Source organism: Scleropages formosus, chromosome 1 (genome assembly GCF_900964775.1).
Source record: "Scleropages formosus chromosome 1, fSclFor1.1, whole genome shotgun sequence".
Taxonomy (NCBI): Eukaryota; Metazoa; Chordata; class Actinopteri; order Osteoglossiformes; family Osteoglossidae; genus Scleropages; species Scleropages formosus.
In genome coordinates, this window is record NC_041806.1 from 14,793,511 (window position 1) to 14,821,004 (window position 27,494).

At 47.9% G+C, this 27,494-nt stretch overlaps 1 protein-coding gene across 2 annotated transcripts; it reads right to left on the reverse strand.

Annotated features, from left to right (window-relative positions):
* Positions 1 to 302: 302 nt before the first annotated feature.
* uri1 (URI1 prefoldin like chaperone) lies at positions 303 to 27,421 on the reverse strand. 2 transcript variants are annotated; one of them, XM_018758176.2, is made up of 11 exons: positions 27,081 to 27,421; positions 16,913 to 16,947; positions 15,566 to 15,644; positions 15,062 to 15,197; positions 10,234 to 10,325; positions 9,154 to 9,214; positions 7,693 to 7,867; positions 6,621 to 6,852; positions 5,300 to 5,448; positions 1,605 to 1,848; positions 303 to 1,258 (listed from the first exon to the last, which is right to left on the reverse strand). In XM_018758176.2, the coding sequence occupies exons 1-11, from the start codon at positions 27,144 to 27,146 to the stop codon at positions 1,073 to 1,075; spliced, it is 1,455 nt and encodes a 484-aa protein (XP_018613692.1). In that variant the 5' UTR covers positions 27,147 to 27,421; the 3' UTR covers positions 303 to 1,072. The 2 variants fall into 2 exon arrangements, with proteins under 2 accessions (XP_018613692.1, XP_018613693.1); XM_018758177.2 differs by lacking the exon at positions 27,081 to 27,421 and adding an exon at positions 17,296 to 17,583 and having other exon boundaries at positions 304 to 1,258; positions 16,913 to 17,179.
* Positions 27,422 to 27,494: the final 73 nt, after the last annotated feature.

Below are 27,494 nucleotides of genomic sequence, written 5' to 3' on the forward strand. Positions count from 1 at the left end.
CTACTAGCCCACACACCTTATTCACCAAGGTGATTTACACTGTTAGATACAGTGCTTACAATGGGTCACTCATCCATACATCAGTGAAACACTCTTTCTGTGTCACTCACACACTATGGGGAACCTGACAGCATGTCTTTGGACTGCGGGAGGGAACCGGAGCACCCGGAGGAAACCCGCACAAACACAGGGAGAACATGCAAACTCCACACAGACTGAGCGGGGATCGAACCCACATTCTCTCACACCACCCAAGCGCTGAGACAGCAGCGCTACTCCCTGTGCCACCGTGCTGCCCATGAAAACATGATTCATCAGATTGTGGGACCCCACACACACACACACACACATGATGGGTCTTGCTGCACCACATCTTAAGCTCCAACACTCAGAGGAAAAACTCCAAGCAGAAGGACTTCACAAAAAGTGTCTTTATTTCCATTCGCCATATTTACAGCAGTTGGGCCCAGTGTGGCACAGGAAGTACGGCACACAAAGGAAGTGGCTGCTGAAACCCAGTAACATGAAGAATGCAGGCAGAGAAAGGAAGAGAGATAGAATGGCGTGGACCGTTGGCATCTTCCTAGTCTACTTTCCCCAGAAAATAGAAGCCAAATCATGAGAACGGAAGCAGCTCCTCTACAGCATTTCCCGCACATTAACAACACCCAAAGTGCTGCCCCTAAACTCGCCTGAAATGTGTGTGTGGTTCCAGGACACCCCTGTGGTCACATGTGCAGAAGGACAAGACTAAGCCTGTCCACTGTGGAGGACGTTGACACAGACAGGTCCACGTGTCAGTGGATCTTCAACTGTGGATTGAACATGAACACATCTTCCACACACAGCTGCATATGGAATCTGAACACGGTAACTGCTGCAGTTTGCTCTTAGAAGAAAAGAAACTAATCAAAATCTATGAAGGCAACAAACAAAATGGCTTTTGTTCAACAGAAGGGCTGAGGGTGGAGCCACAGGGCAGTGGTGAAAGTGACATCACCCAGTCAGCTCTGCAAAGGGGAAGAGTGGAAAATAAAGCTAAAAGCAGCAGAGCGTGGGGGAGGGGGCACGTTCACTTCTGCTGCAGACGGGCAGCCTTGAACTTGGAGACTCTCTTCGGGGGGTCCTGGGCCACCTCAGGTGCCAGCTCCTCTGACTTCCTTTCAGGAATCGTTGGCAATGCTGGGGGGGCAATGGTCAGGTGGGGAATAGCAGATGGCAACACAGGGTCCTTCTCAATGACGGTCCCCGAAAAGGCCTGTTGAAACACAGAAACGGGCAGCTGATAGCACAGTGTGGATAGAGCTGTTGCCTTTGAGCCTACCTCCAGCTGTGGTACTCTGAGAAAAGTACTAACTCTAAATTGCTCCAGTTAAAAAAAAAAAAAAAAAAAAAAAAAAACACTGTTATAAATACATAATTGTAGGTAGCTTAGTACAGTAAGTTGTGTAGGAGAAAAAAGTCCGCTACATGAGTAAGTGCAGAAATTGGAAAATGGAGGGAAATCTTTAACACATCTGTACACAAAAAAGAGAGACACACACACACACACACACACACACACGAAAGGCAGCAGTGGCAGAGCGTCGGTCTCGGCTTCTCACCTCCGTGAGGCTGGCCATGTGGGGGGCCCGTCCAGGTGGACAGCCCTCGTCGGGGTTGCCCTCACTTGTGTCGCTGTGCGTGGCCTCGCTATCGTGGCTCAGTGATCGGCCCGCAGGGCGGCGCTCCTCGAAGTCAGCAGCACTGCTCTCGCTTGTGTCGCTGCATACGCTGTTCTCACGACTGCGCGACTTCAGTATGGACTTCCTGGGCATCAGCTCGCCGTTCACCACATCCACAAACACCCTTTGGATGGAGGAGGGTCAGGTACCATTATCACAGAGATCATTTGTATCCATCATCACGGTACATATGACAGCAAGTTCAACCCAAACACTGGTTCTGGTATGAAAGGCTCCGATAGCAAAGGCCAAACAATGGGGAACGTTTGAACGCGGTGAACGGTGGTGATGTCATGCAGGAGTGGGCCAATCAGAACAGCAGCACTCTGAGGGAGGTAGGAGAGATGCTCCGCCCTCCTCGTGCTAAAAGCCAAGCCTGCACAGATGCCAACTCTCCCCTACCACCATGTGCCAAGACCTGCATCCCAACCCCCGCCAGCTGGGAGCCCACTGATGAGGCCTGTGCGCCCATTGCCGTGGAAACCGTGTTCCGCCCCATGTGGTCACGCCTGACTCCCTGCAGCTGCATCTTGCTGCCCCCCGCACCGAGTGCCTGACCCTCCCCCCTCCCCACCCAGCATCAAACATTATAACTGCTGAGATGGGCTGCACAACACAGGTAGACACACGGCACATAGACACACAGCTTCAGAAATCTCACAGGTCTCATTGTAACACACACACACACACACACACACGTGTATACAGGTATGTCCATCTGGGAGTGCAACACACTTGCGTTCCAGCATTCGACTCCCCCACAATCAGCTGAGTCTCTCCCTGTTGACCCCTCCTGCCATCCTCCACCACCGCTCCTCCCCAGGTCTCTTCTCCAGGGCACATGGCAGCCTGCAACATGTCGCTTTGCGCCACGACAGCACACAGCGCATACTGAGGCATTGGGGAATGCACTGCCAAGGTCAGCCACGGCACCTGTTTTTGGGGGGGGCGGGCGCTGCTGGAAACCGTTCAGTAGCCAACCCCCCCCCGAGGTTCCCAGGGTCTCGGGCGCTTGTCGGTGCACGCGGAATGCTGCATCCCCAGCCCTACGACGCTATTTAACAAGGTTCTGGCCATGTTTGCTTCGCCTGGGCTTCAGCCTTTCAGCCTCTGCGTCCTTTTAAGAGAACAACAGACAAGCAAAACGAACAAGGCTGCCGAGGTACGCCAAGGAGAACAAGCAGGAGGGCGCCGTTGTGTTCGAGAGCCAGCGGAGCGGCGGAATCAAAGATGGCCACTGACGGGGTCTGGACAGTGAAGAGAGGACACAGAGAGATGGCAAATCAAAGGCCTGTTGTACTGAGCCTCAGCCGGTCGCCACCTTTAAATTAAACACTTCATCTTCACGTTATGAAATCAAGTGAGAGGATCACGTCCACAATAAAAACGCTTACATGCTCATCACAACAATGTTTTCCTTTCCTCAGCTTCCACGATGACTTCACTGGGCCCCAATTTCCAGCTTCCATTCCCAAATCTGATCACGTTCAGCCAACGTAAGAAACACAAATGCTCATTTTAAATAGTGGTGACACATTTATTAAAGTAAATACCCATCAGTCTTTCACATTGCAATCATCTCCTTCAAAGCACCGTCCCCATTTCAGGCACACGTCCACAACAAAGATGCTTCTCAGGGGCCGTTATGGCGTCTGTGGCGGGAGCTCCACGCGACCCACAGCACCCTCACGTTCCGCTCCGACGGACTCCCTGCCGGGTAATCGCCGTTTATCCGACTGGATAAATACATTAAACGAGCGGCAACAAGCACTCGTTCCTTTAGCTAAAGGCAGATTTTAAAGATGAGCTATAAAGTTCAGTGCTAAAAGCACTGCTGTCAAGTGTAGTCATGTACTGATTCAGGGAGGGGGGGGGGGGGAGCTTAGAGACCAACACGCTGCTTCCCAAGGCCAACGGCGCTGTGTTTTATGTACCAAATCAGACACGATCGACTCCATTAGGGGCCTGGAGAGGCCCCCTGGGGAGCTTGTGCGGCTCAAAGACCTCCCCGGGCTGAACTTGAGGGAGTTCCCCAGCGGCTCCCCCTGGGGCAGTAGAGCTTGGGGCCGCCGCCGTGCCTGGCCCACCAAGCACTCCCGACGCCTAATGTGTGCATATTGCATTTTCTTTACCCACTTTAATCCTCTTCTCCTAAAAAGCGGAATTATTTTACACGCATAAAAGGAAGAGAGGGAAAGGGGGAGAACACCACTCAGTCAAAGAGTCTCTGACGGCTCTCCTTTGGAGACCACTGTAAACACAACGCACACCTCCGAGCCAATGGAGCAGGTGTATGACACGAGAGGGGAGCAAATAAGATTCACATCCCTGCTCTGCCCCATTCCATCCAGAGCAGGATTGTAACAGTTTTTACAGCCCCACTCTCATTCACAATTGCTCTAAGGCTCCAGAAAAGTAGCGGGAAGTTGCCCTGCCCTTCCTCAGCAACATCCCCCCCCTTCAAGGGCCACCACAACCAAATCACATCAAGATGGAGTTGCAGAGCTGCTGTGGACAGAACAGAAAACACCAGAACACAGTAAAAGCTGATGGTGTAGTGGTGTATGACTACAGGTAGTACATGCAAAAGGGTCTCCAGTGAGACATTTGAAATTGCAGTACTTTCATGGCATTTTACATCATTTTCACAGTGCTGGGTGAAGATGTCTGTGCCACTACTGAGCATTACCAACATGTAGTTTGGAGAAGAGCAAACTGCCTGGTGTGATATGAATATGGTAATATGAACACCCAACAGAAGGACTTCCTGCAGCTGACGTGAATGACGTCTCCTCCTGCCATTAACGTTACACCTCTTACCATAAACTCACAACAGAGGAGGGAATAATCGCAACTCTGTGACTTACATATGTTGCCACTCTACGTCTTGCAGAAAGTGTCACACCCAAACTGTGTCCAACTTAATTCATATGTACGGTTACATTTATATCACACTTTTCTCCAAAGTGATGTACAACTTGCAATAAACCAAAGCGCATGAACAACAGAGGGCATACATACACAGTTATTTAAGTATAGATTATTTGTTTGTTGCCTTAGCGCACACATTACAATAGCTATCTGCTAAAGCAACAAGCAAATAGGAGAACATTGAACAGCTAGTGAAGGACTGGAATACAAAGACTTCAGGAGATAAAGAGAGAAGTGACTCTGGAAGAGATGGGTGTGAGACCCTTCTTGAATATGGGTGGGATTCAGGAGCTCTGAGGGACATAGAAACTCATTCCACTACACTGGCGACAAAACTGAGAACTGATAGGTGTTTGATTTTGGGGCCCTTGGGGGTGAGGTGAGCTGGTCACCTGTGGTGGTGAAGTAGAGAACTCTTACTGCGATTTCCCTATTTCATTTCCATTTGATTCAACAGTTTGAGAATGAATCACCTGCTTCCTGTCTTCACTGACTTGGCATCTTACAGAACGCCAACTATAAATTGCTCTTGCATCAACTAGTTTGTTTTCCACATTTTTACTTCCAAGACACCAGTTTATATTAACCCAACATGTCAGAAAACAAAAGCCGGACACCGGGGGAGGGCTGGGCTCCAGGCTCACCTGTAAATGTCAGCAGGAGTCCTGATGTTCACTCGCTCGGCGAGTGTCTGCCCGTTACCGCTGGTGCTTCCATTCCTCTTCTTGCGCTTGGCCTCCTCCTTGCGCTCGCTGAACTTCAGCGTGGTGTTCTTCCCTGTGTTTATTCTCACCTGGAAGCACAGAAGGAGAGGTGGAGAGGAAAGGGGAAACAGAAAAGGAGATTAGAAGTGTAAAAAAAATGAGATACGGGGGGTGAGGTTCTGATGCTAATGACATCCCTCCACACACTCATTGAGTGGAACTGGCTTTGCGTCCGGAATCAACATCAGCAGCCCTTCCAAGCCGTCACAGACATGTGCGTTCATGAAGATGCACTCAATGTTTACACTGGGGGCACCAGTGAAGTGGGGTGTTACATAAAGTGAGCAAATAACAGATTTTAAAGGAAGTTTCCAAATCCAGAAAAAAGTTAAAGTTTTTTTTTTTTTCTTTTTTAATGACTGAAACCCGTTTGAAGCAGCCAGTGTTTCTGCTGCACCGTGTTCTGGGCCGTGTCCGTGGCTGATGTTCCCGTTCGGAGTGGCTCTGTCCCCACAGCCGGCGCCGTTTTTGGGTACGGCTGCACAGCCACCAGCAGCTAACAGAACTGTGTTCAGTCACATCCCCGTTCACGGGAGAGCTCACAAAGCAAATGAGAATAAAAGGGAAGTTCGCACCACACTGAGCCGAATTAAACAGGGACCGAGGACTGTGCCATGCGCTGTTGTTTTAAAAAAATAAATAAATAAATAAAGAAATAAACTGCACAAAAGAGAAAAAAAAAACTGAAATGAAATCTGTCCGGCATTTGTGAAGAACCCAGTGGCGCAATATTGTGAGGAACACAGGGGAAAAAAAGAGAAAACCACTTAATCGTACAAGGCTTTTTGCCTAAAGGCACCAGTTAAAGCAAATTATGGTTTACCTTTCTAGGGGTGCCAGATCGTTAGGCAACCACATGAAAACGGGGCAGAGCGGCAGCGCTGGCGAAGTCCAACACGCGGCTCTGTGTGCCATGGCATCAAAGGGCGGGCAGTGCAAGGGGGGCTACACAGCCAAGGCATCCCGCGCGGACAGATGCGTTATTAAAAATAATGCGGCACACACAAGGGACAGCAGGCGGGCTCATGCCACACTTGCGTCCATCCCAAAACCCACAAGGGTTGCCAGCATCCTCGTAATACTTTAACTGCCCTTAGTTTGCCTGCTTTGTACTATGGCCCAGGTACGGCAGAGAGGCAGAGGGTGGCGGCTATCTCGAGGAGGCCTGCCAAGGGACAACACTCTCCCTAAACAGACACACCTTCTTGGGTTCCACCGTGTGTGAGAAGTAGATGGTTGGCACACAGGTGCTGTCCTCCTCGCCATCCTCCGCTTTGCCACCATCGCCATGGCAGCCAGGGACCACCTCCAACCAGCCCTCTCTCCGATGATGGCTATTGGACAGACACACGCCGTCACCTTCCTTGTCTTCCTCCTCCGAGGAGGACGAGGATGTTGTGTCTTCGCCGTTTCTATCCAGGCCATCAGACATTCTGTAGGGAATTAAAAGAAATAACAAAACATAAGAAACACAAAGGGGAACAGAGGCACAGGAAAAAGTGAGTGCGGTGCACACGCTGCTGAGGTTCAACCAAACAATGATGTATGGACCTGCTGAGGGCCACCTTAACAATGATGTAGGAAGTGGTGTGATAAACAGGACCGGGAAAAAGGTCTTTGGCTCCCTCATCAAAGCTCTTAAAGAGGATCACAGCATTGTCTGCTAATTCTCACTATTTTTAAAACCGCTCAGGCTGGGATACATTATTAAGGAGCACACATATTTTAGTAGATATTTCTAGCGACCGTTTATTCAGGCTATGAAGTGAAATAGAGGGCCCGGGAATATTTGACTGGAGGGTATATGTCATTGCCTGTATTGTAATATTAAACTGTCGGATTCGTAAAGCTCGCATGTGAATTTCTCATGATTTTTCTGCCCTCCAAACTGTGCTCCATTTTCCACAGCCCATCAACCGTCCTCACCAGGTCCTCACCGCTGCACGAGGAGAGACCACTGGCAGCTGAACATCATAACTTCCGCTGTCCACTTGACAGCCCAAACAGTCCTGGTATAATCTGGTCCCTGGTAGATGCGTCATCAGGTTATAAAGGTGCAAAAAGAAGGACTATCCTGTGAGGGAGGGGACGACTAACACAATGTTAAGTTAGGGGATAAGAGAATTCAGGTTCCCCTGAATCATACCACGTGACGTCTGGGATGGACACAGGTGGAAGGTGGTGAATAAGAAGATGTGAGTCAGGGCTCCGACCGCCACGCAATCTGCCTGCCCGGATGAGTGTGAGCAAGTGTGTTCGGAGGTCCTTGCCACCTGTCCTGCTCGTCCAGGCGCTCTTCCTGCTCCTCCAGCTCATCCAGTCTGGCCCACAGTTCCTCCTCAGTAAGGATCCCTGGGCAGTGCTGCTCTCCTCCCTCCTGCTCCTTCACTTCCAGCACATCTTCTACCTTGGGCTTGGAGTTTCGTGTGTGCGCCACTCGCTTCTTACCTGCAGTGACAACACACACACACACAGACACACACGCACACACGACACCCACTTGGTTGTTTACAGGGGAGTCCCACTCATTAGGGGCAAATAATCAACAACATGCATTCTCTCTGCTCGTTAAGTGCCTCCACAGAATATTAATTACCGATTGACTAAATGAACCAAGAAGAACTCTTGCGAAGAAGCAACGCGGAGGAGAGATATGTTTGGATCATGACTCCTGAACAATTTACTATGCATATCAATTCAGGGTTTTTTTTAGCAGCCCCCCCCCCCACCCCGAATTTCCAGGTGTGTTACGTCGTATAAGAGCAGCTGAAAGATCACGGGAAGCCATCGTTGTCAAAGGGAAACCGAGCCTCAATCACACAACATTTCGTGGGACACGGACGGCAGCACCTACAGCTCACACCACCTTTGCAATAAACCGGGGATTTATGTAAAACGTTTAGCACGTCTTGCTTACACATCAATACGCTCAGTTCAAATTAATTATTGATTAATCGCTTGCATTCAAAGTAAAAATGCACGCTAGCAATATTAAAGTATTTGCAAAAAAAAAAATAAAAAAATAAAAAGGTATTACGACCTCAATTTAAGTTTGCCCAAATCATTCATTACTGTTGTATTGACAGCTCCGACTTACTAATCAGCACAAGCGAGAAAATAAATGGTCAGCACCCCAAACCCCCGCACGAAGCATTAAAAGTGAAATATACAGGCCATCTGTGACAGGCAGATGAAGCTTTGCTGCGGGAGGTGGGCTGTCAGGTGACACCGTGGGGGCTGGGGCAAGAGAAGCCAGCCACACGACTGAACCCTTTGATTTGCCCACAGATTCGCAGCGCGCCATGGGACAGGACCTCAATGTGATGCGACCACGGACGGCCTCGGGAAAAGGTCAAGGCAGAGTTTACAGCCAAACACGGCGGCCTAACATATTCGTAGTCATCCTTTGCCCCACGCAGGAGCTCGTGACTAATGAGCAGAAATTTATAAATATTTGCTGATGGCCTGAAAATCCCCCTGCCACGGAAACCACCTTGAATGCAGAGTGCGCACGATCCTGGCAGGGGGGTTGGGGGAGGGGAGCCGTGTCGCCGTGGCAGAAACCATCCAAAGCCAAGTTAGCGCACTAATGTGTAGATATGGAGACTGAAGGCGATTTCTAAAAAGTTTCCACGTAGCTGCCCTTGTGTGGTTTTGAATAAAGAAGTGAATGAAAGAGCCACAGGTCAAGCTATTTACCAGCAGGTGGACAGGACAGGTGTGCACCCCCTTACCTTTGGTCAGGATCTCCTCATTTTCCACCTCCTCTCTGATGTCTACATAGTTGCCCTTTCCCTGTAGGGGGACAGACAACTCAGGAAATGGCCTGGCACCCAAAAGGTTGTGGGGTCCCCAGACCAGTAACACACAAATTTACATTTCTTCATTTAACAGACCCTCTCCTCCAAAGCAACTTCCAACAAACTCTATGTAGTGTTATCAGCTCATACTTTATTCACTGAGGTAACTTACAATGCTAGTAGTGTACACTACTACCACACACACACACACACACACACACACACACACTATGGGTGAACCTGAACAACATGTCTTTGCACTTTGGCAGGAAGCTGAAACACCAGGAGGAAACCCACACAGACACAGGGAGAACATGCAAACTCCACACAGACTGAATGGGGATTGAACCCACATCCTCTTGTACCACCCAGGCGCTGTGAGACAGCAGTGTTAGTCACTGTGTCACCACGTTGCCCACTTAAGGGGGAGTACCAGAGCTCTGCAAACACAGCATAGCACACCATCGTATGACTTTACACTGTGCTGAGTCCCTGAACAGCAAACAAGGGGTGAAGGTGTGGCTGTGGTGAGGCAGGTGGCCGGTGTGAGCATCACCCCCTCTCCCTCATGGCCTTCAACCTGATGCAGTGTAAATGGCATCGCCAGGAGCTCCGAGTGGGGTTGCTCCAGGAGCGCCCATTAGAACACTTTTATTCTCTGCTGTACGTGCGTGTACACACACACATTATGCAGTGCAAATACATAACCCAACTTATTATCCTGTCTCTCAAAGTGGGCAAAGGCAAGGTGTTTGTGTAACCTAGGCATAATTTCCCCTCAAGTATAACTCAAATATGGACAGTCAGGGAGAAGTGTGTGTGTTTGGGCTTCAGGGGAGGGGTGACATGAGGGGGACAGAGCAACTGTTTGATGACTATAGCGTGCAAGGGCCAGCCATCACCTACCTGGTTGAGGGGAGGGGCGATGGAGACAAACTGGGTGGGGGGGGGGCTGCAGTTATTGCTAGGGGCCCGTGAGGGGGTGTTTCTTGACTCAGAGCCATGGTAACTTACTCCTGAGATTTCCTCCAGGTCTTCTGTCAGTCCCACTCTGGCCTGAAAGCTCTTCATCATTTTGTCCAGGTCATCCAGCACCTTTTTCACATCTATGTGGAGAAGGGGACAGAGGTAAATGAGTGGGTTAGTGGGGAGCTGGGGACATGGGCGGGGGGGGGGGGGAGACAGGGTGGGAATCTGAAAAGTAGCCCCTCTGATAACTGGGACGAGCTGAGAACAACTGAAACTACCTGAGACCTAGTGTATGTCCCCGCCGTTCGGCCCATGCCGACAAGCGTAATACGGTCAAGGCAGAGATGATTAAAACGCGCAAATGCGTGCGCTGCCTAAAAGCACGTCGGGCAATCTGTCTCCGTCTCGCAGCGTTCAAGCAACATCTGGCACTGGGAGATTTAGGTTAGACAAGTAATTAGTGGCACGTATTTGTCCTGCAGTGGCAGACAGGTGTATTTTTATTTCAAAATCAATCACTCCTAACCTTCCCGGACGAAGGCCTGCTCAGCCCTGATCATATACACGCATACTATGCAGTGCCTGTGTGAGGTGTGCACGCGTGCGTTGACATGGACAACCAAGGCGGTCAGATGAGCCTCTGAGTGCTCATTGGTGCCAATCCAAGATGAGATAGGACTCCTCACGGTGGTGCAATTACTGCCGATTTCTGTCAGAAAACCACTGCAAACGGGCCCAGGAAAAACCAGCACAGTCAAAGCCTCACACGTGGCAGCTGATGACGCAATAACATGCGCACACATCCTCCAATGGGCCACCGTGTGGGCACAAATTTCCATTTATTCATTTAGCTGACGCTTTTGTCCAAAGCGACTTACAGTGTTAACCACTTACACAACTGGGTAATTTTACTGGAGTAGTTTAGGGCAAGTACCTTGCTCAGGGGTACTACAGCTGGAGGTGGGATTCAGACCTATGACCCCTTGATCCAAAGGCAGCAACTCTATCCATTATGCTACCAGTTGCCCCCTATAAGGCGTTTCAGTGTCAAACAGCCACTGCACACTGCCTTAAAGCATTTTAAATCCGTCCATGTACACAGAGGGAATGAATCCATCCAAGTTTAACTAAAAAAGTCAACAAAGCGGCCCTGCTCCTCCTCCTCTTGTGGTCACCCGTGCACAAGTTGTTTTTCTTCTCCAACTTCACAGATTGAGCGGTAAAGTCTTTTAAAATGGAAATGCACTTCATCATGGTCATTTGGCTCGCAGCTCTAATAAATCATCGCCCGGAGCGCTCCGTACAACTTAAAGGAAAACAAACAGCACGCAGCGCCTCTTCTTTGCCCAATCTAATGGGGTCACATTCACAGAGCGCAATTTACCTCTTATGCAGGTGATTGAATATTCCCAGAGCAGAAGAGGAAAAAAAGAAAAAGGGGGGGGGGGGGGGGGGGGGGGGGAACAGAAAAAGGAAAGAAAACAGACCCCCGGCTTGCATGGCCATGCCTCGTGTGGTAAAATATTAAGTTAGAGTCTTAGCTAATGAATGTTCCTCAATCTGTATATTTTTAAAGGTTACCTTGTTTCCCACCACCGCCTACTCTCACCAGGGCTTTTGATAAATGTCAAAGCCCCACCACAGCAAATAAAGTGCTAAAACATCCTCACAAACAGAATGACTTCCGTTTCAGGTCACTTTTGATGCATTCGCAGGCAGAAGGCGAAGCACATTTTAATTTGTTTCTGTAAAAATGCACCACGCTGTCTTTTCACGGTGCATCTTTCATGTGCCTTGTAGGTATACGAAATACTTTCTGAAAGTTAAACTACATATAAGCCTTCAAACAAAGACAACTGCAGATATATCATAGCAAGGGGGGGGGGGCTGGAAAAAAAAAAACAAATCCATTGTGATTCAACTCATGGAATTAGCTACAGACAAAAAGAAATTCAAATGTCTACGCTGTACAGACTCAATCAAAATATTCCAGCCCTTGTAACAGAAACTGAATATGTATGAACATCTCAAATATGCTGAATTTATTTTGAATATTTAATGAGATAAAATATAAGTCTATTTCAGCAACTAATAAAATCACTCTTCTATCAATGCGCCGCAAACGGAAAGTGAATTTCGGGGGGTAGGGGGAAAAAAATAATAAAAGAAAAAGACGCTGCAAGATTAATCAACATTCTAGGACTGAATTCCCAGTCTTCTACTCGGCATGAGCAGTCAAAATACGGAGGCGCAGAAATCGGCAACAGGACCTCCCTCCCCGCTTCCCTGCGCCCCAATCACACCACGGCCCTCCTCAATAAAACAAATTAACTGATTAGACATTTTAATCTCAGTTGTATTTGACCTTGCAGAGTGTATCGCTGATGTCTACATCGCCCCGGCGATACCGCTTACTTTTTTTTTTTTTTTTTTTTTAAAGGGACAGAGCTGCCCGATTGGAAGGGGAAAAAAAAGAAAATCAAAGTTGGCGGATGTGACCAAAGAGGGCAGAGGCGGGAAAGCGACGCCTTTTTTTTTTTCCCCCCTGCCCTGCGCGCGCCGGCGGTGGGAGGGTTAAAGCCCGAATGCATTAACAAAAGAAAATTATAGCGTAAACAGTTCATAAAATCTCACAGCCCCTGATGTCGCTCTACATCATTAAATTTCTGCAACAATTAGACCTTTTCTCACGGCGGCAAATTGGACCCGTTGCCATGGCGAATCTCAGCCCTTAAGTCATATATCTGTGATTGCGGAAAGGTCAGACACAGACAGCCTCATAACTCAAGGAGCTGTTTGACAGATTCCATCCAAGCATGATCACACGACAGCGCCAGGCTGCGTCGCCACTTGTTAAAGGCGGGGAGGGGTCGACGAGGGGCTCGAGGTCGCCGCATGTTTGTGCTTCGCTGGGTTGCTGTTCCTCGACCGTACATGTGTCTGTGTGTGTATATCCACACTTAAAAAAAATGAAAAAAAAAAAAAGTCACTTTGGGTACAAATTCCAGCTCAGATCAATGAAGCCTTGACATTTCTTAAGGTGGTGACAACAACAAATTGCAAATGCAATAATTGTGGAAGGAGGGAGCGCAGCGATGGGGTGTGTACATGGAAACGCACAAAACACATACAAAAATGGTGTAAATGTATGCGTTTCACTGGGCTCTCCAGACACTTCCCACCTCCACACTGGGCACAACATGATGTGCACACAGCTCCATCTCATCTCAGACACATACAGCACACAGGCTTTCTAACACACAGCTCAGACAGACTCACTCTCTCTCACACACACACACACACACACACACACACACACAGAAATGCGGAAGCATCTCCCCTAATCACACACATATGGCCAAGGGACTCGGCTAAACGCGCGCAAGCATCCGCTGCAGATTTGGGGATGTCACAGAGGCGTCCTGCTGCCAAGTGCAGCACTCCTCTCCCAGACGCGACTCATGGCGACCCTGACAGCGGCACGCGACAAACAATACGCTCCCTGCTCCCTTATCGCCACATTTCTGTGACACCTCCCACCCCCCATCACCGGTGTTTCCGTGAGACGGCGTGAGCCCAATGGCTCACAGGTGTCTTGATTTACAGAGGCTGCGCTGCCACCTGCTGGTCGCGAGTTCGCGCTTCTCACGGTTCTCGCGCTGCTGGTGCCGGGGGGGGCGGGTTCATACAAACAGGTCCTACTGAAGAGCACCCCTCTCCTGTAGCCCTGGCTGCATGGTGACTCAGTTCCCAAATTACCATGGCCAGGCGGCAGTCTGGGGGTCGGCAGACGCACGCTGACTCCTCTTACGATCGGCTGCTGTTACGGGAGCCCACAGCTCCAACACCTCCCGCCGTCGCTAGGCGCTAAGCACAGTATTTAGCCCCTGATGGCACAACATAATTGGAGTGCGAAGCTGAGGAGGCCTCACCTGCCGTTCACACAGGTGCAGAGGTGTCGCGGGCTCTGGGGCACAGGGGACGGGAGGAGCTGAACAACCCCCCAAGGCGGAGGTGAGAGGCTACACTCCACACACACACACACACACACACACACACACACACACACATATATACTTTCAGCAAGAAACTGCTGGTCTTACCACAGTTTTCCCATGGGTAATGTTTCTCCCACATGCATGGTAACATGCTATAAATCTCCTCCTGCCACTATTCCAATGTATTCCCACAAATAATAAAAACATTTAAACGGATTCGCTTTTGTGATAGACAAAAAATGGGTCCAATGCAAATGACAGTACACGAGGTGGCGATGGGGGGGTGAGACCCTCAGTAATCTGTGAAAACATGGCTGACATATGTTCACCGTGTGAGCTCATGCTTTCAGCTTCATTTTTGTAGTAATGATGGGTCTGGGGTTCGAGTCCTGCTTGGGGTGCCTTGTGATGGACTGGTGTCCCTTCCTAGGTGTGTCCCCTCCCCCTCCTGCCCTGCGCCCTGCGTTGCCGGGTTGGGGTCCAGCTCGCCGCAACCCCACTGAGGACGAGCGGCTTCAGCCTCCACTTTAGAGCACATATTACAGCAGTAGCTGCATATAGAACTGATACGAAGTAGAGCGGTGATTGTGACACATGGTATTGGACTCATTTATGTAGTATGAAGAGATCAGCAGAGAACTGGTTCCGAAAGAGATGGGTGCGAGACCCTTCATGGATGCTGGGAGTGATTCATCAACACTGAGGAGGTATCCGATGGACACGTTGTGTAGCCTGGTCTCAGGAACAATCCAATATAATTCATTCCCGTATGGTACAATTTATGCTCTATAGCGAAAACCGACTGATCGCATTTGCAGGGAAAGAATGGTTGCCAGGTGAGGAGAACCCACAGACTCCACTCCACAGACACTCACGCTTCTTTCGGTGCTCCACCAGGTCCATAGCCTGCTTGGCAGAGCACTTGGCGAACCAGTTGTCCCCCAACAGGACCGTGAGCTCATTGGTGTGGACCAGCTTCCCAGGCATAAAGGCCAGAGGTCCGAATGGGACCTGTCATCGGGGAGAGCAAGAGACCAGGAGGGGGTACAGGGTAGGGTGTAGAGGGAAGGGAGGGGAGAGAGACAAAGCGTTACTTTGATAGCAAAAACATTCCTGCTGCTCGCTCAGAGATGATGGGGCGCGAAGTGCGTGGAGGGCCGCGATCTCACTTGTAGTCGGGGGTGGAGGTCAGGTGGGGGTCACTTATAATGGAGTCACGGGCACAGTCAAGATTTCACACCCGTAATATGCCTCCCAATTACCGACACCCATTTGATAGGAAGTGGTGGGAGATCCATTACCACGGTAACTCAAATGAAGTGGATAATTGTGTGTGCTGTGAGCGCCTTGGGGGCCGGTGGCTGATGGGGGGGGCGCACCATGACGTCGTAGGAGAGTCTGTCGGGGAGTGTCCGCAGGCGCTCCTGAAGAGCTTCGTAGTCGGCCTTCACTTTGCTCCTGCCAGGAACATGGGTGGAGAGCGTGAGCGTCACAGGCCGCAGGACAAAATCAGCGCCGCCAGAAGGTCAGTAACCAGAGAGAAGTGGCGCAGTGGGTCCAGGTCAGAAAGTCACAGGCTCAAATCTCAGAACATAACAAATTACCCCAGTTCATGCCATCAAAACCTTGAACCCGAACCTAAACCCAATCATTAAATCCAATCAAACCCATTGATTAATAAGGCGACAAGGAACATGTAAACGTTCAAGAACAAACCAGGTTGTCATTCTGAAACCTCACAGATGCGACGCAGAGTTTCATAAAATTGAGTACAGGCAGAAGTTTAGGGTCAAAATACAGTAAAATACATGACAAAGTCTAAACAAATTATTAGGGCTCTGCTAAAAAATTTCTGCTTTTTGAATGAACGAGAGAGAGAGACCGATCTTCATTTATCTGACTCTTTCCTCCAAGGTGACTTACAGTGTGAAGTTTGTACACTGAGCCATTAACACTGATTTACCCATTTATACAAAAGTGTATTTTGTTACTCTATCAGTTCAGGGTAAGAACGCTGACCAAAAGAGTACTACAGCAGGAACAGGAATTTGAACCCAGGACCTCAAACTAGAAGGTTTAACTACTAGGCCACTTGCAGCCCTTTGTCAATGCAAAGTTTTGAAATATTAAATAAACGACATGGCTGCATCTATTGGATCTTTCCACTCATCTCTGACTCCAGTGCCACAACACCTTGATATCAATCTTCTAAATTAACATTTATTTCTCATTTTATTCTCCGAGCGAGATCTCAGGATTTTCAGGAAAACCACAGCATGTTCGCTGCCTCCCCCAAAAAGCAGACCAGATGAGGAGAACTCGGGAGTTACAAAGGAGTGTTGGGAAAGTCATTCCCAGCACGGCGTGTTTTCTGAGCAACCGGCAGCCACAGGACAGACAACACAGACTGAAGTGCTCCATTCGCAGGAGGACCGAAGCAGAAAAACGTGCGTCGATTTACAGCAATCCGGGCCGTTTAAAAAGAGCGTGAGCACTCACATTTGTTCAAAGCTCTCAAGTTTAATTTAATTCCATTTTTCAATACCTCGTAACACCCAGGAAGTGAATTGGCCAGAATCGCATTAGGGCAGGACAGAGAGGGAGAGAACACAAAAAATAACTGATTTTAAGATTAAAGGATGCAGGATAAAAGCGGGTGAAATTCAAGGTTGGTGGAAGTGGATAAATGAAGATGAACGCCTTTGAGTGTTTCGGATCGTACTCACCAGTGCTTCATCTGCCCTTCGCAGCCGCTCACAACCTATCATCGAGAGAGAGTGATAACAAGAGCGGTTATTGAGAGGGCGGACAGGGCCTGTCTCTTAGTGTCACAGTCTCTTTTACACTTAAAAACTCCCCACACACACACACACACACAAAACATACATTTAGAAGCTTGTTCCTCTGTCCTGAAACCAAAAATATTTCTCCACCGTGCAGCGCCCATGCGGGACAGATGTGTGAAGGAGTTTCGCACTGAAGCCAAACGTTGTCTGAAAACATACATGGTGGGATTTGACAGGTTCCCAACAGTTAACAACAGTTCTCACAACCATCAGGTTTATTTCATAGAGATAGAAGGCAGCTGTACTGAGAAAAAGAGACAAACCTCAAACGGGTATCACCGTGTGCATTATCGGAGTTAACAATGTACCAACTGGGGAAACCAGACAGATACAAACACAGACAGACAGACAGACACAGATATTGATTGAAATTGACACACAACAGCTCAACAACACAGAACAGCAAGATACACGGCTACACCTAGGATAAAAAAAAAAAAAAAAGAACAAAACAGAGTGACAAAATCAACATTTACAAGTTACCGTTAAAGTAAGCAAATCATTTAATCAATTAAACCAGAGTAATGACAGAGATACAAACAGAGATACTTTATTGACTCACTTCGCCCATGATCTCTTAAGTTCATGTAAGGTATAAATGTTCACGCACTATAACTTTAAAATGATGCCCGGTTCAATCCTTCACGCAGCTACTCCTGTAATGTAACGTAAATGTTGATTTGCAACTCCAAAAAAAAAAAAAAAAAAAAAAAAAAAAAAAAAAAAAATCACTAGGAAGGTGATCAGGAATCGTGGATATTCTGATAAAGTTTTATGCAGCTACTTGCGTGATGTACATTAGTTCATATTGTAGAAAGAAACAAACTTAAGAGTCACACGTCTGCAACTATGATCGTCTTTCTCCTAATGTAATACACAAATTGTAATTTCAATGAGATGTACGTCACTTTCGAGAAAAGCGTCCGCTAAATGAATAAACGTAAATGTATTGGCAATGAAGGATAGTGCAGGAGGCCACAGCAGCACAGACACACATAGAAATAGAAGACACACAACAGGCGACTGACGCCCCAGACAAGTCGAGTGTAAACACAACGCAGAGATAAACAAAAAGCTGCCCTAAGACCTTAGCTGGATTGGTCCAGCGTCGAAACAAGCTTCTGGAGACCACAACAGTGCACTGGGCTGTTGATGGTGTCACACAACGCTTCCTTGTCATCAAACGAGATGGCCCGTGAGAACACAGCACATGCCGCACGGATACACTGCACCCCAACAGCAGTCAGCTTGGTTTCTGGGCTGCAGAACAGCACCTCAGCTGCTGTTCGCAAGCATGACAAAGAAAAAGGAGTAATAAATAATAAAGGGTTGATTCAAGAACGGGGGGAGGGTGGGAAATGCCAGCAGAACCATATTTAGGGCCAAAACGAAACACGCATTTCATCAGGGAAACTGGAGATCTGGAGGACAACGAGGAGCACACTGGGTGAGGAGGCCACACAGTGCACCAAGTTTTTCTGCGTGACTATAACTGACCATGACCATCCAGATACCTCTTGCAGAGAACTCCTAGGGGAGTGGAAGGAATAAAGACATTAAATTCACTTGTGCATGTGAGAGACAACTTTATCGGTTATTTCTATATACTGATTGCACAGTATTCAGCCTAAAGGCGATACATCGACTGTTTCTCAAACATCAGGGAAGGGTTTATTCTTCCTCTTTTAACACACACAAAAAAATTACAGATATTGGGTGAAAAATCTGAGAAAAGGTTCAATGGCTGCTCTCCCAGGATGCACCCTCCACCCAAGGTGCGACGGAAGCACATTACAGGGTTCGAAACATTTCACTTCCTCATCAAACGTGACGCAATTAACACCAGCCCCCTCCCTTCTGTCCCTACCAGCAGAATTATGATCCATATTTTCTTCCTCCGGATGCACGATAGGTCAGGGAGTATTGAACAGGCCAGCTTCCAGCAGACAGTGCGCTCTGAATTCCGGATCAATACCAGTCAGGAGTTTCTCAACCACTCTGATACACATTTAAAAAGAGAGAAAGAGGAAGCAAGAGGGAATCTCGGCCCCCTGTGTCAGCATCCTGCTCCTGTGGACACTGGTCACCGAACCCTTGAGGAACACACACACACACACACGCTCTTTGTGTTAAATTTCATTAATGAATTTTTATAAAGACAGGAGTATTTTCCCAATGAATTATTTACGATTAAATTTTTCTCACATTCTCGCACAGTAAAGAGCACCCAATTGGAGTAGGGGTAGAAGACGGCTTCAATTCAACTCACTTCCACCGTGTTTACAGCTCGCGTCTACTGATCCGAAGCATCAGTGATAAATGACAAGATGAACGCTTTTATGGAAGGAACCATTCAGAAATCGGCACTGAATATTGAGTTTGTGGAGACCATACATTATTAATTTCAGTCATTTTAAAACAGTTCAAACCTTAATGTTGCTTTAAGTTCATAAAAACAAGTCTAACACAGTATGTTTTATTTACAACAACCCCATCTGAGGTTTTTAGTGAACCTAACCAGTGAGTTAAGAAAGCGACATCTGTTATCAGTACCCTTCTATAGACTGTGACTTGGTGATGAAAGCAACAGTCCATTTACAAACAAATCAAGGTATAAACAGACTTCTGGTTCCAACTGTGTTGTAAGGTGAGGACGCACTTTTAAATGAGCTCAGCCATCATTTCCAGGGGGTGAAAGACCTGTGCTGCCTACACCGAGGTGGGAGGTTCAAGCGGAGTGCCAGCTGGGATTCATCGGCCCTGTGGCAGCCCCACAGAGCGAAGCACTCGACCCAAATGGTTCAGGCGAATCAAGCGGAGGAAGAAAGAAAAACGTAATCTAGGCAAGTTGCTTTGGCTGGAAGGTTTTTCTAAGCAAATGAACACAGAATAATACCTTGACAAATGTGTAAAAAAGCGCAGGGAGAGGCTTCCAGGACCAAAACGCAAGACCCGGCGGGCACGTGCTGGCATGGCAGCCTGCGATGACAGCTCCGAGCGTCATCTTTGTTTCAAAACACAGCAGCGACTTAATCAGCCGCCTGTAATAAGACTCCCTCGATTTCATGGCATATGAAGGATTACCGACTGAATGAACGCTGGTTTTCTCTCTTTTTTTGTTCAAATGTCTAAATTGGGATTTTCCGTCTGCACAATGAGCTGGCGCAGTCTTTAGCCAAATCAATGGGGTCTATTTATATGTGCTCTAATCCCTCACCCGGCGGTGCGCTGACAGTTAAGTGCAAGGCTTCAAACGATGACTGAAACAGAATGGAAGAGCGCAGCGAACATGGACGTGTTCCTGCTGCCCCTACAGTTGCCCAACAGACAGCTGCGTGCAGGCATTACGGCACAAGGGGGTAGCACTGGTGCCTCACAGCTCCCGGGCTATGGTTTTAGATATGGGTTCGAATCTGGCTCAGTCACTACAGACTTTGCGTGTCATCACTATGGCTGCGTGCAATTCGTTTCAGAGTCAAAAGTCATAGCATTAGTAAAAGCGGTTTCGTAACACCTCTATGATGAAAAGTAACTTCATTTAAAAAGATGGGCCAAGTGAAAGATAAAAGGAAGCAGAATCTAGCTAATGGGTTTAACTACATGGGCCAAGACTTCGGTGTCACTCGTGGAGTAACGGAAGGGGGTTTCACTCAAGAACGTTTACATTTATGCATTCAAGAGACCCTTCTCCAAAGCGATGAACATCTCAAAGAAAAAAACATGAAAAGTGCATCACATCAACAGAGGAAGAGATCTGGAAGCAGACAAGCTCTACAGTACAGTCATTTATCACATTGCACCATATGAACCAGTACACATCACATGAGTAGCTGCATAAAGGTTTACCCATTATTCAACAATTTATCATCAAAAAGTTATTAAATATAAACACACATTGATCATACACTTACAAGATCAGGGAGAAGTGAGTTAAAAAGATGTGAGTTTTGAGACATTTCTTAAATGTAGAGAGAGATTCAGCAATTCTGAGTGAAAAGGAGAACTCATTCCACCACATCGGAGCCAGGATCGAAAACCTTAGTGTTTTTGACCTTTTCTGTGTCAGACAACCAAGCAGGCAGAGGTGGAGGAGCGTAGTAGTCTGGTTGGAGTATGTTCCAAGTGATCAGGTCTTCTATCACAGAAGAGAATTAGGAATGTTCTGGAATCAGGGTGTAACCCATGTGTGGACAGTTGAAAACTGCCACGAGGAACCCTGTCCACGAAATGCTGGGTGTCCCATCATCATATTGGCATTGCCATGGCAACAATGGTTACCACCCCCCACCACAGGATTGAGAGAGTGAGCACCTGTGCAACATGAGGGGGTTCATCCAATCATGTCTTCGAACCTCCGCCTATTCATGCTCACATTTTGTCTTCAGTGTTTCCACAAATGCTACAAGAGGACAGTAACAGCAATAAAAAGTGTTTTCTGTTTTTCCTCTAAGGACGGGGGCTTTCAGCGTGGGCGACTCTGGGAGCCCAGGATGGTTTTCTAATGCCCAACCTGGCCACCTCATCTCCAATCTTGTGGATTTCCACAAAGTCTAAGTAGCAGCTTCACCTTCCGCTGCCGTCAGCGCGTCGGGAGACCGGCTCCCTCCCCCCGGGCAACTAACAAAACCCTCTGAGCTTCTCACGGCGGCTCCGGCTCGCTCGCTCCCTCTTTCTTTAGTTTAAATGAAAAAACAAGTTTTGTTCTGGCGCTGCATTCCTCTTCCTGAGCAGTCTGTGCGCTAATCAATGTGGTGAATGCAATCTGCCCGGGGATCTCTGCCGTTAAGAGACGCGGTTCGAGCGTGGAGGAGGAGACATGCTCGCGGGGGGCACGGCGGCGAGACTCGGATGGAGCTGCGCGTCTCTCTACACGTCTCCCTGCGTCCCTCGTGTCAATAAGGATTACGGGGGAGCTTTTATCTTCTGTGCCACGCGCTCGCGCACACATACCAGCCACTCACTTCAAACTATGTTTTTCCCTCTTTTTCTTTTTTCTTAAATGAAAACAGGGATACTAATATAAATACATTCAAATCCTAAATCCATTCAGGTTCCTCAACCATATGTTCAATATAAGATTTAATCTTTATCAACAGAAGGCAATTTCAGCGGAAGGTAAATTCTCCCTGATTCCTGAGGATAAAGGAAAGCTGCAGCTATTCTTCACCTTCCCACATGCTTTACACACTTCACATCAGCACTTTGCTTCAACAACACACTTCATTCAGAAGTGAAGTTTCCACCATGCTGAGACACACAGCTGAATGCCATAGGTTCAGTACACGGTGTACCGCTCGGGCTCAGCTGAGTACAGGTAGTATAAAAGAGTACTGTGTGAGTACTGTGTAAGTACCACATGCTGCTACAGTCAACCATGTGAACACTTGTCAGTTTACTTACCCCTCAATAAGCAACATCATCATTCTGACCCTTCTGTTAATTTCCACCTACACAGAACAGTCCACTATCTATAACACACATTTACTTCACCAAATACACAAATAATGGCTGGGCACAGGCCCCTCACACACACTGACACTGTGTGTTCTGGTGTGTTATCCACGCAAATGCTCTTGCAGCCCAGCAGAGCCCACGTTGTTCCTAAATGCTGCTCTGTGAAATGAGGACGGCGGCATTAATGAATGCGCGGGTGGCCGTCTCCATCGAGAGGCATGCATTAAAATCAATGATTAATAAATTCACAACACACAACAAACTCAGAGGGGACGCGGCGGGAGGAGGGAGACATACAGTGCTCCCTAGGAAGCGGTCTCTGAGCGGGTCCTCGTGCCAACAAGGCGGCCACTCAGATGCCTAATGGAAAGTAGCCGACGCCAGCTGTGTGCCTGTGAATAAAATCACTTTAATTAAAGGAATTACAATGGAGGGGGGCACACGGGAGACAGGACTGACAGGAAACGGCCCTCGCGTTTGACACGCACTCCTTCCTAAAACAAAGACTTCGAGGAACGTGACGCTCATTTGGCTCCTTTCGTGCCACTCTCCAGTGCTGTGGCAGCGTCTCCCACACTGCACACACAACAACACAGATGTTTTTACGGACAACTTAAAGAAACTGATCCATTCAAACACTTATATGTTCAAATGCTCACTGTACTATACCAAAAAATGTACATTTTGCACAACAATTACACTGCTTATGTAAATGAGTCCACTTTAGAATTACTTATAAAGGACTGCAGGGATGTTTTGTGTTTTTCTCTTTGATTAATGTGGAACGTCAGCCGTGCCATGCCAAGAAACACACCTTTCAACACCTGCACAAATGCTTTAAATGGCACAGCACATGGACATTCGTTTTATTCGTAGCAATGTTTCGCAATGGATTCCATAAGAAAGAGCAGGCTATAAATTGAGAAAAGAATAGCAAAAGCAGAAAATGAAGCGGGTGTTCGCATGTGCTGTAGCTCCGCCATGGTTAGTAGTAAGGCAGATGTTCACCACTCATCTCCAGAGCTCAGTAAAACCCGGAGTCAGTACTGTGAGTGGCCACAAGAGGGCAGTGTGTTCACACATAAACCGCACTGTAAGCTGATTTACCCCTCCTTCCACATTTACCTTCGGTGCAGGACTGAGGAGTGGGAGTTCCTCAGCATTGGTCTTATCCCCTCATCCATGTGACCCCACAAGGCTTTGCGAAAGAAGCCCAATCATTCTCCTCCCAGCAGGCTGTAAACGAAGCCGTCCCAGGCTGCCAGCCAGAAGGGCCAGCTGCTCTTTTCTGGCCCGGGGCAAACTCCGTCCCCCCAGACCAGCTGACAGACTCATGGTCCCGGAGCACTGAGGACAACCCCTTCCGCCTCGTCTAGCAAAGAGGAGAGTCTGACAGCAGGGCTGGAAACAGGTCAGTCGGGAGCACAGCTCCAGTGTCCGCAGGGAGAAAAATAAGCGGGTGTCCAGCCCTTGAACAGCCCCCTAACCTGCTGGACAGAATCACTTTGCACTGTATGCTTCAGTGACCTTTCCCATCATACAGCTCCTACACAGAGAATTAAACGTGTCCTGTGCTGCTCTCATCATTACACCCAGCGCCAGAAAGCTGCTTGCAAGGCACATCTCTGAGGGATTCTGACAATCAGCATGCAGACAACACCTAACCACAGAAGGACATGCAAGCTGAGACCTTGCCCAACTGCAAACCAGACTAAGCAATCCAAAAGCAGCGTCAGAATTCACAGGATAGTTTCCTGAACATCCATGACACCCCGATCAGAGGTCAGGACCTTATAGAATGTAAGTTGGGATGCAGTTCCCCATACAGGCCAACAGGGGGAGACATGCCAAGAAAACTTCAAGGGCAAAAGACCTATGAGGATCAGCAGCGTCAACTTTCACTTGCACTTAATCTACAGATCACAGCTGCTGAGGCAGTTCTACCCTGAACTCCCTGGTCCTGAATGAAAGAACGGAAAAAACAACGTACTTCACAGAACATGCTAATGTATCACAATTTAAAAACCCGTTAATGAGATCTTTGTTCTCTGCGCGTCTGTTCCTGTGCAACAAATGAGTTTGACGGTGCGGGGCTCTGACTTCGTATCTAAATGAACATCTCTTTACACAGCAACTCACATCAAGGCACTGCACTGACCAAAGTGGAGGACACTGCAGTCGGCACAGGTACGGGTAACTTGGATTACAGCTACTACCTATTGGAGTTCATCAGCATTGGGAACTGCTTATTGGCCCCTATGAAAGGGACCCATGAGAACACAGGGCAGTGAAACCGTGGCCCATGTTATGGAAGGGGGGGGGGGTATTGCAAAATATGGTGATTAGATGTGACCTTTGGTGACATCATCGAGAAAGACTGATCACCAAAGGAAGGACCTGACATGTGCAGCACCGATGTGCAACAACAGAAGAGGTTCCTGAAAAGAGCTGAGGACAGGAAAACGAATCTTCTGCTTGGCTGCACCAATAACTCATCGTGCTGCTACATGGTTGGCAAGAGGAGCACAATTATTATTATTTATTAATCTATCAATTTTCTTTAAGGTGACTTACAGCATGGTTTGTACACTAAGTTACTTACCCTGATTTAGTAATTTATACGTCAGAGTCATTGTTACTGTATCAGTTCAGAATAAGTACCTTGATCAGGGTTACTACAGAAAGAGTGCGGCTTTAAATCCAGCCCCTTTGAATTAAAGACTACAGCTTTAACCATTACACCCCCTGCTGCCCCAAAAATCACAGAGAAGCTTTCTCGAGGAAACAATGACCTCAGTGTCCATTTTTTCTTAGCTGCAAAGTAACTTATTAAATTGAGAATATTGTACACATAAAACAGTTTGGTTACTAAAATGCACTGGGACTAAGGTTTCATTGCAAATTTTATTGCAAACGTTTTGGTATCGCACGAGATACCATCTTCAACACAAACTAACCCTACCTACCTTTCCTCTTCCATATTATATATATATCTAGAAATTTTCACCAAAATGATTCAGTACCGTTTGTCAAAGGTTCAGCAGCAAATGTTCTGAGATGTCCTGTTCTATAACTGGTTCCTTAACCACTATGCAGCCTAGTGCCTCAAATTAACTGGTGCACTGGAAATGTTGACACTGATGAAGATTATTCAACAAATAACTTTACCTCTACTTCAATTTATATTCTTTTAAAATGTTACCATGCAAGGTAAATTATTTGTCGTAGTAATTAACAAAAATACACTTGCTACCATTGTGCAAGTGGACCTCGAAACCAGACCACCAATAAGGAAGGGGCCATTTACGCCAAACTGGGCATATGGAATGAAATCACTGCAGATTTTGAGTTTTTACACAGCTAGCTTTCTGACAACATACCACAGTATTCAAACAAAGGATGACAGTCCGATATTGCTCATACTGCACCTGAGCTTCGCTGCCACACCTTACCTCAGGTCACATGATTCCAGCCAAGTCAGTAAAAACACACACAGGTGTGGCTGCGAGGTGAAGTTTACTGTGGTACAGAGGTTACCCATCAGCTAACAGGGAAATTTGTGAAGTGTGAGAGGCTGCAGGACCCTGTCTATCATAACACCACCAAGAGACAATATAAACAGTTCACTACTTTTAATTTTGCAGCTTTTTGCACCCTCACACCCCCAGTGATTCCTTTGATGAGCTGCACAACAGGCTGTAAGCAAACAACCAAGCTAACTACCTACACTGTAGGGTAAAGCGTAGGGTATGAGGTACACTGTATGGTATGACGTGCAGCATAATCATGTACTGTGTGAAGTCATAGGGTCAGCTTCTCTCATTAATTCAGAGATGTGAACTAGTACACCAAACTAGGGCAGCTGATCGTGTAGTGGTTAGAGCTGCTGCCTTTTGTGTAAAGTTTTGATCCAAAATGAAAGGTAGCAGGAAGGTTCTAGCCTCACCGCTCCAGCTGTAACACCCCCAAGCAACGTACTTACCCTAAAATTGCTCTTTACTAGAGTACCAAGCTGTATAAATGGCAAAATAATTGGAAGTAGCTAACACGGTATGTTCCTTTGGAGAAACGTGTCAGCTAAACCAATTATGTAAATGTACCATGGTACAGGAAGACAAATAGTTTTTTTGAGAGAAAAAAAAACACAGTCAGGTGTGACACACTGCACGTGCTGTGTGGAGAAAATTGTACACAGATTGTAATTAAATTACTGCTAAATAACGCGGATATCTTTAAATATGTAGTGATTAAATCAAGAACAGAAGATACTGTGTTTCGCCCTCGCCATCCAACACCACGGCTGCGCACGAGGGCCCCATACGGCGGGGAGAGTAGCACGTGACTAGGAAGTTTCCAGAAAGTGTAGTCTCCGTGAGTTCCCTCTGCACGCGCCTCCGACACCCAGACACCCTCCGTCCCTCATCCCCCACATAGTGTGAAACAACAGGTGAAAGTGTGCGGAGACGAGCGCCGCACGACTCGGGGGCGCGCAGGCAGATGGCGAGCGCGAGATGGGGGAGGGGTCGCAGGATGCGCGTGGTGCGCTCCCATCCTCCCTCGTTCTCCCGTTTTCCTCCGCGGTCCCTCCGTTTACCTTCTCCTGCTCCTCACGCAGTCGGCCCACGTCCGTGGTGCCTTGTCGGCGGCCGCGCTCGGCCATGTCGCCGTGCGTCGCTGAGGGAAAAGCGAAACGGCCCGCTGAGAACTCAGGGGCTGTGAGTCCTAAAGACGTGTTTGTGCACGCGAACGCGGCAGCTCCTGCTCGCGCTCCCGTGGCTCCTCGCGCTGCTCTCACTCGTCCATGAAGCGGCGGTGGCTGTCAGGGCCTTCAGGAGGGGGAGCATCTCACACGTGCGCGTTTCAGAAGTCAGCAACGAAGCGAGATTTCCCACAGAGTATCAGAAATGCCTCTCCACAGCCGCCATGTTCCTTCTGCCCCGGTGCACTGTGGGTAACGGTGCGAACGCGATCAAAACAAATCTGCCGCAGACGGATGCGAGACAGCGCG

What these genes read in the sequence shown, in the direction of transcription:
- uri1 (XM_018758176.2), bottom strand. Translation starts at nt 27,146, where the DNA reads ATGGCCGAGCGCGGCCGCCGACAAGGCACCACGGACGTGGGCCGACTG. An exon ending in GACTCTCCTACGACGTCATG is followed by an intron (nt 15,198 to 15,565) that starts GTGCGCCCCCCC and finishes CCCCGATGACAG; the next exon opens with GTCCCATTCGGACCTCTGGC. An exon ending in ACTCCTGCTGACATTTACAG is followed by an intron (nt 1,849 to 5,299) that starts GTGAGCCTGGAG and finishes CTCCATCCAAAG; the next exon opens with GGTGTTTGTGGATGTGGTGA.